At 45.0% G+C, this 12286-nt stretch overlaps 1 protein-coding gene across 2 annotated transcripts in view; it reads right to left on the bottom strand.

Moving 5' to 3' along the window:
* Positions 1-12286, bottom strand: part of C9H14orf180 (chromosome 9 C14orf180 homolog) — a 138086-nt gene that overhangs the window by 101780 nt on the left and 24020 nt on the right. For both annotated transcript variants that reach the window (XR_013601263.1, XM_078662078.1), the window contains exon 2: positions 2661-2787. Coding sequence is in view for 1 of the 2 variants with exons in the window: in XM_078662078.1 (XP_078518204.1) it covers positions 2661-2787 (127 nt within the window). In the remaining variant the exon portion in view is untranslated. The remainder of the gene's footprint in view (positions 1-2660; positions 2788-12286) is intronic.

The raw sequence follows: 12286 nt of genomic DNA, 5'->3' as shown, positions 1-12286 counted from the left end.
GTGTTCGCCACTTGATGTTGGTACAGCAAGTGCTGGTTGTTCTTTGGCATGTGTGTCATGCTGACACAAATCAGCATGGAGCATATGTGTAATGTACAACTTTTTGATAATTCATGTACATTTGTGTATAGCTAATGCACAATTTACCCATTATGTACGTTTTGAATGTCAGTAATACAAGTTATATGAGGCATGCTCATGTTACTCTCTTTATAAGTGATATAAATAAGTATGTGGTATTTATATAGTGCAAACCCAGTCAAAAAACGGTGGAGCACTAAAGTATTTGGAGATTACTCTTAAGCAAAAAGGAACTGTTATCGCATGATGATGTAGTGTTCTTTAAAAAGGTGTGTCTCAGCTCTTTGTTAAATTGTAGCAGAGCTGATCAGTCTCATTCCGACAAAATTACGCAAAAGTACGTAATGTGAAATTTCTTTTTTTTAAAAGGGAATTTTGTATAATACAAAATTCGTGAGTTTTACAAGTATATTTACGATTTCATCCTGGAATACTGGCCCAAGAGACATGTGTTGCGAGTTTTACGCATACCATGCAACCAATCCTACGGATTTATGGACGTGAGAATGAAGGCAATCCCTGAAGGGTAGAAATGTGTTGGGGCCTGGTCTATTGTGAGTTCGGTAATTTGAGAGAACACTACTTCGTGGTACTGTCAAAGTTTTTAAAATTTGACTCAGTACACTACATGCTTTAGTACCTTATTACTGCAATGAAGGACATTTGGAAATATAAATAAACTCTATGCATATTATGTTTTGTTGGTAGTATGCCTTGTGTAAATATTAATAACACACACTATAAAAATAAAATAAATGGCGTAGTTCATATTTTTGCAGCACTCATGCTACGGATAACAAGGCCAGACCCGTTAGTTGTAACGCCAATTGAACGAAATGGCTTGAAAGAAGGGGGAATGAATGTAGTGCAAATGTCTACTCTATAGGTTTGCAATGGACTCGCCCTCGAATAGGCATATGTTAGCTTTAGCACTTTTTAACTTAACCTCCATAAATTCCATCTAATTTATGTCTCCTCATAGGCTCTAAAGTGTGGGTCTGGCCAGCGCTTACTAAACAAACCTGTCCCGGAAATTCCATGAGGTACTATAAGGATAATGACACAGCAGGCTCACCATTACAAGGTAGTAAAGGGAGAAGGCAGGGGATGAACAACGAGGCTGCAGGCCAAGGTGTTCATCACAGCTTGTCCAATTACTACAGAGTTGTGTTAGGGCTATTGGAACATTATTGTTGATTTATAATACCCTGCTGAAAAGGACAAAGAAGCAATACCCAAAAATTGTTACTTTTTTTTATTATGAGCCAAGATTTAATCTGTAGTTTTCCAAACAGAACTTGACAGACAAAGAGTTACAACGTCTCAGTACTGCAAAGCACCTCTCTGGCTTGTGATTGGATAAATAGCTATTTTGTTATTTGGAACAGGAATCTAGCCACAGCAAGGCTCGTATTGATATTGAATGTATTTAAAACGGTTCGATGCCTGACCTGAAGATTGCATGCTAAATAACAGTGTACTATTTTAATAGCACAGCTTAGTACATCCAAGCCCATTGCATATGACATGTTACAGAATACAGGGGCATATTATCAAGAAAGAGCGTTACATTATCGCCGCTTTTATCGGCAGGAAACTGCCGATAAAGCGGCGATAATGGGCTTGATAATATGCTCTATGAATTCCAATCAAAGCCCATAATAGATGTCTTCACATCTAACATGGGCTTCGATTGGAATTCATAGAGCATATTATCAAGCGCATTATCGCCGCTTTATCGGCAGTTTCCTGCCGATAAAAGCGGCGATAATGTAACACCCTTTCTTGATAATATGCCCCACAGTTCTTCTTCTCAAGGGCAGAAGCCATGGTAGATTTTTAGGATGTCCACATGAAATACATGTAGGTATGAGATAAGGTACCCCTTTTGTACATTATAAGGCTATTGCATTTTAAGTTATATGACCATATCGAGGACTGGGTTCAAAGCTGATCATGACATCACTGTAATAACTAATCCGGTTGAACAGCTGCTTCATTTTCTCATTACATGTTAGAGACCAGTTTTATACTAAAGTTGCTGGCTTCCTAGTATTTTACAAGGATCATGAATGGTAATCGCTCACAACGCCATTGATTATATAGAACACCCGAAAAGAGAAAGACATTTGAGTAGGGGGGAGCAACACCCTACACATTTAAAACACCACTTATCTTCCAATGGTCACATCTCTAGACCGAAAAGTGCTCCTTATTACTTGTACAGTACTTAATCGAATCAGGTGCAAGAATTGGTTGAACCCTAGCTAAAATATAATTTTGCGAATTGGGTGTTCTTTCTTCCTTCAAACAATAAATTCTATTTACAACTTTTTTTTTTTTTAACACAAACCAGATCATTCTTTCTTTGGAATGATGTGGCACGCATAAGTGCTTCAATATGAACACTGTTCTTTAGGCATACATCTTATATACCACCCAATCGGATAGATAAACCTAGTATAAGTTCATATCGATAAGCTGTGAGTACGAGACACATGAACATCATATTTTTATACAACTACAAGTTCACACTATGCTCCATATGGTGTGCAACAATTTTAAAACATTTTACATACCGTGCACAGTTATTGCTACTGGGTTTCGAAAGCGAACTCTTCTTTCTGCTTTGTCCTTGTCACCAACTACTCGGCTGACAAGTGACCTTTTTCTCAGGATTGATGGAGGGCATTTTCCTTCATTTATCTAATTTAAAAAAGAGACAAACTTTTTTATGAATGTACTGTGGTTATGAATTACAGTTATATTTACATTGTATGCATTGCTTTCATTTTAGGAGACTGAGTAGATTTATTAAAGAAGTACACACCATTTTCGTTTTTAACAACAAAGGGCCTGATTTCGATGTCGGGTGGAATCTCACCGACTCGGTCTTGGGACCGACCCACACCCAGTCGGCAATCCTGACTGCCTCAGTAGGATGCGCCCAAACACTGTGCGGTCGCATTCCTACATTTCACTATGCGAGCACGCATTACAGCCGTAAAGCAGCCGTAATGCATGCTCCGACAGTGAAATGGGAGGTGTGGTTCATCCCTGCACCCGTTGGCAGGCACCTCAAGGTGCCTGCCACAAGGTGCAGAGATCAACAGGCGGAACCATAGGTGCCCCTTCAGCCTCCAACCAGATGCCGTGCACCAAAGGAAACCCTGCTGAGGGCCCCCAAACACGCTTTCCGACATGGTTTCCATGTCTGATAGGCCGGCATGGAAACCTTTGTCGGAAACTGTGCATTGTAAGCTGAAGGGCAGAAAAGCATAGAATAGAAAATACTGTATAATAATACCTCAGTACTCCTGTTCCTTCTTTGAGAGCAGTTTAAATTCTAGTATGGCCGAAAAACCGTAGCGATTCGGTTACCAAACAAGCTTTTCTGTGAATTGCAAATCATCCACTTCAGCCTAAATATATCTCCTGAGAAAATTGCAAATTCAAATAAGCATGTTACAGAAATATCTATTTTTGTACCTGGCCATCTCTGCAACGTCACCCCAAAAATATTTGCCTTAACCCTCCACCTTTTAGCTGTTTGTTGTTGGCCTTGGGGGTTCCGTGCACTTTACCATTGCCAACCAGTGCTAATGTTTGTGCTCTCTTCTTAAAATATGGTAACACTGGCTTATACCCAATTGGCATATTTAATTGTAATTGCATAGTAAAGGGGCACTACATGTTCCCAGGGCCTATAAAATAAATGTTTGTAGTGGGTCTGCAGCACTGATTGTGCCACCTACTAAAGTAGCCCCTTCAAAATGTCTCAGACCTACCATTGCAGAGCATATGTGGGCAGTTTAAACTGCCATTTCGACCTGGCAAAATAAACCTTTTGCCAGACCCAAACCTGCATTTTAAATACATATGTCCCCCCTAAAGTAGGCCCTGCACAGCCCAGAGGGCAGGGTGCAATGTATTTAAAAAGTAGGGCATGTACATTTAAGTTTTACATCTCCTGCTATTGAAAAGCTTTCAAACTTGTTTTTCAATACTGCTAGGCCTGTCTCTCCCATAGGATAGCATCAGAGTTGCCTTATTACATGTAATTTCCAAATGGGAATAGATAATCAGTGAATGTTTGGTGTTTCTGGATTCACAATTTAAAATTCTATCTTACGGTAAGATGAATTTTAAACTGTAATTCGCAAAAGGCTTCTTTTAGAAAGTTGGTATTTTCTTGCCTTACCCGTTTGGTGCCTTCAACCTGTCTGTAGGACACATTTTTCAGTGTGGGTGAAAGTGGGGGATGTCTATTCCTCCTAGACAGCCACACACAATGGCAACTTAGAAGTGACTGGATGGCCCATCACTGGCCGGAAGGGAGGAGGAGCTGGGCACACCCCTACTTACACTTGAAAAGGCTGTGTCCTAGCTCCACACAAAGGGCTGCATAACACATGTAGGTAGTCTGGAGCCAGAACAGGAAAAGCAGGGCATATGTGCCATTTAAAAGCATGCCTCAAGAAGCTTCTACACACTTCAAAAGGACAACTGTGTATAAAAGAATCCTCAGACACCAACTCTTCATTACACACTGGGCATGTGGATACTCTGCCAGAAAGAAGGACTGCTGTCCTGCTAGAAGCATTGCCACTCTGCTGGACTGCTTCTCCAAAGGAACTGATGCCTTGCTGACCTGCTGCCCTCTTGCCTGGTGAAAAAGAACCAGACCTGCAGCTTCACCTTGAACTCAGGACCCCATAGTTACTCAAAGTGCAAGTCTGTTGACCTTCTGATCTGAGCCACAGGGACGTCTAAACGTCCCCAACAGCTCCTGGACCCGTGTTCAGTGAGTTTCTGATCCCAAGTACTGCCTCTCAGATCCTGGACCCTTGCTGTGGCTCACAGGTTCTTAACATCAAGCTTCTGATGACCGCAAATGGGCCTGTTCACACCGGAACAGTGCCACTTGCACCAAAAGTCAGCAGGAGCTGCCGCCAGCCTGCTTCTTTGCACCGCAAGCATCGCTCGCCCACAGAGGACTGCCACCACAAAGCCCCAGCCTGCATGTTCCTGACGCTTCACCTGCTCTTCGAGAAATGCCAACCACTATCCGCAAAGCTTTCCTTTATCCCTGTGGTCCTCTCCAAAGTGAACAGGTCTCATGCAATAAAGCTTGAGAAGACAAAACTTCAGTGGGACTAATCTGAGACTTTATCCCACTCCTGATCTATCGCAGTCGGCCTGACCTTTTGACTTTGATCCGGTCCATTGCAACGAGATAGCCACGATTGGCGTTTTATGCATTTAGGCACTGTATTGTAGCTTATTATAACTCTGGTTCTACTTATTGGATTTTTGTCATTTTGGTCTTGTTATATTTATTGAATTCATCTTTGCCTATCTAACCTGGTATTAGATCTTTTTGTGTGATGTTGTCACTGTTTTACTGTTTTCAGTGTTGCACAAATACTTTATACATTGCCTCTAAGTTAAGCCTGACTGCTCCATGCCAATCTACGAGGGGGTTGAGCACAGATTAATTTGAGGTTCGCTTGTTAATGTTAATTATAATGATTTTTAAGACGTGCGCTAATACCAATGGCATCTTGCTGTTAGTGCCAGTAGTACCATAGTAGATACAGTGCAAGGTAAAGGTATAAAACCAAACCTGGGATGCCAAGACAGAGAAATATATTGACAGATTAGAAAGGAATTTCAGACCAAGGAGCTAAAAATCATAGTTTTCAGTTCCTTCCTGAACTTCAAGGGGTTAGGCTGAGTTCTTAGGTGGTTGGACGGAGAATTCCACTATTTGTAGAGTAGGAAAAACTTCTTCCTCCCCAATGTGCTCTTTTTATTCTAGGGGCAAGAACTTTCCTAGCATTGCTAGACCATAGAGAACATGAATACTATAATAAAATGTCTTGCTGGAAGCGAGGGCTAACCTGCTGCAGGGCCTTATGGGCCCAATTTAAGGCCTTTACCTTTATTCATGCCCTTTAATGCTTTGAGAGTCTGAACGGAATGTTATACCTGCTGCTCAGCCAGGTGTGACTGGGTTCGTGGAATGTTGGTGTGGGGATACTGTGGAATGTTGTATAAGTGTGGTGTCCGTTGGAGGATGGGCTGTTCAGCAGGAAGGCTGCTCCTAATGGGGCTCTTCATCTTAACAATTATCCTAATAAATCAACTTACAAAATCTAACCTGGACCACTGGACGTCATATTATTACAGCATATTTTGGTGACGATTTTAAAGGAATCAAAGAGGGATCCACACGTGTGAACTGAGTGGAAGTAGGATCTACGGATACTATCCTACAAGATACAAACCTGAAGAAATTTCAAAAAGAACAATTTTGAATGGACTCAATTGTGTAGAGAAAGTCAGTATGCCCTTCAGCCCCACCAGTGCCCTGTTCCACCGGACAGCCTACCAGCCAGGGAATGCTTAATCTAAGTGAACTTTTAATGGACTCAGTTAGAACAGACCTGCTGTGAATTGTACAAAACCAGCGATGCATAATTTCTTAATTTCCCAATGGAGCAGAAGATGGCAGCAGTTTTTATGCCCAAATTGGGGCTTAGTAACAAGGTTGTTTTTATCAGCACCTTTGTGCGGGTGTCTCCCAGCAGTGTGTGAGTATATGGTCTGCTACGTCATTATACATTGAATGGCAGTGTTGGTGGTACAGATGAAGTTTAGCTGCAGGGGTGTGGTAATCTTAGGACCTAATTCTGCAGCTATTATACGTTACTTGCTCTAAGTCCACGAGTAACAGCATTGAGAAGGGCACTATTTTGAACTGTAAGCTACTGTGCATGCCAATCGCCCAGGTCACAAAGAATTCTCTACTGGTGGCCTTTTGGGTGGGTGCGCTCTCTTACCTTATCTTTAGGTGGCGCGTGGAGTAGTTTGGCAGCCCAGCTCCTTACATAGAGACGTTGAGCAGCGAGTACTTGACGGGAGCCATCCACCACTCTTTACGACTGCGTGCCGCAATCTTGACGTTGCTGTCGGTAAAGCACAAAAGTATCTACTTTCCAATCAAAGAGATGCAGAACGATGCACGGTCTTCAACTTTGACCTGTATGTCATGCAGCATACTAAGCACTGATGACAATGTCCTACGAGGTACGTCGTAGGAGCCGCTAGCGGGATAGCATCTGCTCTCATTGGAGTTGTTTCATTGCAGGCTAGAAGGAAAGTAGAATTTGACTGGCTTTAAGGATTAGCTGTGTTGCACATATGCAACATTGTGTACTAGCGGGAGTTTGTTTCAAGCAGTGCTCTCATCTAAGGGTCTCAGCAATGACACTGTAATGGCGTCATCTGTATGTGGAAGTGGGTTAGGACTGGAGGTTTTCAGAATGCGTTGTAGAGATTTAAAGAAGGACACCTTGAGAGTGTGGTGTCCAGGCAGACTCAGGCATATCTGTCGGAGGTTCACGTGGTGAGCAAGCTGGGAGTACATTGCAAGCTATGACGAATTGGACTTGAGAACAGAACATGGCAAGAAATTTTTGTGGCGGACTGTGTTGACCACTTTATATGAGTTGTGTATTTGTGCATACCAAGAGGAGTTTCGGGTGAGAGATCGCTCACCGATGATCTAGAGGGTTACTCAGGCTACTGTCCTACGCCATTTACATTTGATGTCTGTGTGTTTTTACTGATGTGATGCATTGGTGGTTTGGTCATTAAGGGTTTGGTGTGTACCATTACTGCTCTGGGGTGTTACATGTACATTTTTGGGCCAGGTTATGAGTGTTCTGAAATGTGAGTCCTATGGTCCTTTGGTAAACTGAGTTCTGGTCTTGAATGGTGAATCAAGTGTTGTTCTACCCTTACTTTGGGCTCAGGTGAAGGGCAGAGTTTAAGCCAAATGATTGGTGATAGATTTTTTTTTCACCCTTACTATGGTTAGGAGTGAAGGGCAGCCATTAAGCCAACTCTTGGGTGTTTGAAGATATTACTTAAGTGTCTCGTCCTTCCTACGGGGTAAGGGTGACGGGCAGGTGTTTAAGTCAAACTTGTTTTTATTGACATTTTGTTCCACCCTGACTATGGGTAAGGGGTTAAGGGCAGTGTTAAGCCAACACATGGTTGTTTGAAGTTTTGTTTAACCCTTCCTACTGGGTAAGGGTGAGGGGCAGAGTGTAAGCCATTTGTGAAATTCTGTTCCACCCTTCCTACGGGGTAAGGGTGAGGGACAGAGTTTATGCCATTTCTGATGTGTCATTGGAGTTTTGTTCCACCCTTACTTTGAAGTTAGGGTGAAGGGCTTTATTTAAGCAAAATGCTTTATGTTGGAGGCGTTGTTCCACCCTTACTTTGGGTTATAGTGAGGGGCAGTGTTAGCCAAGGTGTCTATTTTTCTGTTTGTTCAGTATGGAAGGATCTTTACTGCACCTCCGGTGGTTGGTTCCCTGTGTGCTGTCTGGTTTATCAGACTGGCCAGCTGGCATGGTGGTGAATAAGGGGTTTGATAGAGGATTATGGGGTGGTGGAGTTTAGGATGTTTTCTGGTTAGAATGGTAGAAGATTAGTGAAATATGTAATGACAGTTATGCAAAATGCATGCAATGTTTTTCACCTATTCTATCCATGCGTGTTTGTGGTAACATGCATGAATTTTTTTGTTGCAATTAATATGTAGAAAGGGAGAAGATAAGGGGATTCTTATGTGTTTATTTGTAAAGAAGGGTGATGTGTTCTTTTCATTTGGTTAAATGTATGTTATGTTATGTTATTATGTTAAGGGGCATTTTTAAAGCGCTCTGTCACCGTGGGTTTCCTGGCGCTAGTCTGACACTGAGAGGGAAAAAGGATTAACCAGAGTGTGGGAAAAGCCAGGTTTTTAGGGATTTACGAAATTGGGTTAGTGAATTTGAGAATTTGAGTGAGGGGGGAAGAGAGTTCCAGAGTGTGGGGGCAAGGAGAGCAAATCTCCGGCCACCCATTCTGCAAAGTTTAAAAGAGGGAACAACCAAGAGGCGAAGGGTAGAAGATCTGAGATTCCGAGAGGGGCAATAGGGACTGATGAGGGATTTCAGAAAGGCAGGGCAAGTGCCAGTGAGGGATTTGAAAGTAAGGCAGCCAATTTTAAAGGCTGCCCTGGAGGAAATAGGAAGCCAGTGGAGTTTAGCAAGAAAGGGTTTGGCTGATTGCCATTTCGGAATCCCGCAGGCTAGTCTCGCCGCTTGGTTCTGGACGATCTGGAGTCTAGCGAGAAGGCCTGTAGGCAGCCCATGATAAAGGGAGTTGGAGAAATCCAAACGGGAGAGGACAAGGGCCATGATGACTAAAACCAGGGCTTCGGGCGTCAGAAGGTACGCCACCTTTCTGATCCTGCGCAGCTGGTACATGCAGGTGGAGACCACCGACCCTATTTGGGGTTTGAGAGATAATTCGGAGTCAATGATGACCCCGAGACTCTTTACTGAAGCCACGGGGGAAGGAGGAGCACCGAGGTCTCCCGGCCAGAAATGCGGGCCCCAGTGAATAGAGCTCTTGCCGGGAAGAAGGAGTTCCGTCTTCCCGGGATTGAGTTTGAGCTGGTTCTGGCTCATCCACTGGAGGATATGAGTCATGGCCGCCTGGAAATTAGAGACAGCAGAAGAAGAGTCAAGAGGAAAGATGAGTTGCAGGTCGTCAGCGTAATTGAATACGGTGACGTCCCACTGCCTCAGAGAAAAGAGAAGAGGTTGAAGATATAGATTAAAGAGAAGAGGGGATAAGGAAGAGCCCTGGGGGACCCCGCAGAGTGAACACTCCCTGGAAGACCTGAAAGTACCCAGGCTAAGAGTCTGAGACCTCCCGGACAGGAAGGATTTGACCCACGTCAACGCCAGGCCCTGGATGCCGGCCTGTTCGACACGGTGGAGTAAGATGTTATGATCCACCGTGTCGAAGGCGGCCGACAGATCTAAAAGAACCAGGGCCTGGGAGGTGCCCCTGTCCACGCCAGCTCGGAGAGCGTCCAGTACGGCCAAGATGACTACCTCCGTGGAGTGGCCGGGTCTAAAACCGGCCTGGTTGCCCTCGAGGAAGCTGGAGCTCTCAATGAACTGCGAGAGACAAGTGGTGACGTGGGCTTCCAGGATTTTGGCGAAGAAGGGCAGAAGAGAAATAGGCCGATAATTCGCCAGGACCGTGGGGTCCGCTCCCGGTTTCTTCAGTAAAGGCACTAGAACAGCTGCCTTGAAGGAGTTAGGTACGGAGCCAGAAGAAAGAGAAGAGTTTAGCAGAGAGAGAACATTATCAGGGAGATGGAGACAGATGTCCCGTAGTATGGAAGGTGGACAACAGTCATCCGGAGAACCAGATTTAATCCGAGTGGCCAGGGTGGCCAAAGATTTAGAATCTAGAGGGGGAAAGTGAGTGAAAGTGAGAGCGTTAGGAGGGGGGCAGGTGAGATTTGCACCAGGAACGGTAACCGGAATAGTGTCCTTGATCAGGACAATTTTTTCCAGAAAAAAAGTGCTGAGGGCATTACAGGATTCCTGAGTCGGAGCCTGGGTAGGGAGCGTCCTGGGATCGGAAGAGAATTCTTCAAGCACCTTGAAGATCTCCTTTGATTTACAGGGGGCGGAGAGGATCCTGTTAGAGACATAGGTAGCTTTGGCCACAGCAATGGCTTTTTTGTATTTATTGCGGGCAGTAACGTAAATGTCTCTGCTCAAAGAACAGTAGGTTCTTCTCCATTTACGCTCCAGCTGGCGTAACTCCAAATGTTGGGTTTTAAGTTGATGGTCAAACCATTTGTGGGAGTTGCTATGCCGTGATCGGGGGAACTTCGTAAGCGGAGCAAAGATGTTACTGGCAGACGTGAGCCAGGCAGAGATATTACCATCTCGCTCGTCAATACAGATGTCGCTAGGGAGGGGAGGGTGGGAACGGGCCAGGTGAGAAAGAAATGCAGAAGAATCGACAGACCTCCACTTGCGAGCCACACCACCCTCTAAAGGGGGGGCTCTGATATTATCACTGATCGAGAGTATAATATCGATCAGGAAGTGGTCGGACCACACACAAGGAGAGATCTGCGGGCAGGAGGATTTCACCCCCATGGTCCATATATGGTCAAGAATATGACCGGCACTATGCGTGGGGAAATTGATAAGTTGGGTAAAATTAAGACTAGAAAGGGTCTCGAAGAGCTCAGTAGCGTGCGGCCCAGCATCTTTGTGTTGGAACCAATAGTTAAAGTCGCCAAAAATGGCGACGCGAGAGGTAGATGTGATGAGGTTGGCGAGCTGCTCAGTAAGGGAAGACGGAAAGGAAGGCATAGGAGAGGGAGGGCGATAGAGAATTATAACCATGACTGCACCTACCTCAGTGCCTAGGCTGAGAACCAAATTATCCACTTCAGGGAGGATCAGCGAGGCGGTGGCAATAATTTTAATGTTTTTACGTACGACAGCTGCCACCCCGCCACCGGACCGACCCCCAGGACGGTTGGCATTCAGCAGATAGTAATTGGGGGGTAATGCCACCAAGATATCCGGGAGGGAGTCATCGGTTAGCCAGGTTTCGGAGAGCAGAAGGACATCCGGGTTCTCAGCCGAAAGTAGGAGAAAGATGTCGGTTTGATGTTTTACAAGGGAACGTGTATTGAGATATAAAATCCGGATGTTAGATTTACTGGGGGTGGGTAAGGTGTGAGGTCCCGATAGGGGAGGGGTATTCCCTGAGAGTCCTAAAGCGGCGATAAGCGCTTTGACATTGGGCGGGGGGGAATGAGAGTTACATTGTAAGCTCTTTAACACACTGGAGGAGTAGGATATCACAGCGGCAGAGTCCCTAGCCCCTGGGCCCGTCCGGCCGCGGACGGGCGCAGACGGGCTTAACTCTGGCGCAACTCCGGCGCGCCTACGACGCGCCCGCTGCGCTCGTCCGCTGCGCTGACGCATGTGGGACGTTTAAGTAGGCGTATGACGAGGGTGGTGGGCGGAGTCAGCAGGGCGGGTTGGGAGGTGATTTTTAAAAGATTAGAATCGAGTCCTCCGCTCGTAGTCAGCGGGAGAGGGGGACTGATCTGCTTGTAATCAGCAAAGGAAGGCGCAAGGTATTAAAAATAAGACTGCAGTGACAGCCTCGCGCAAGCCCTCTGCCACAGAGCTACACGCAAGCACTGAGGAAGAAGGAGGGGATGTTCTCTTTATTCTCTGTGGCAACGGACATGTAATGGTGCAGACATTGCACATCCATGTCAGCCATATTTGGCTTGGTGCCTTATTCTAAG

This window comes from Lissotriton helveticus, chromosome 9 (assembly GCF_964261635.1).
Source record: "Lissotriton helveticus chromosome 9, aLisHel1.1, whole genome shotgun sequence".
Classification (NCBI taxonomy): Eukaryota; Metazoa; Chordata; class Amphibia; order Caudata; family Salamandridae; genus Lissotriton; species Lissotriton helveticus.
This window is presented reverse-complemented; position numbering and strand designations above follow the sequence as displayed.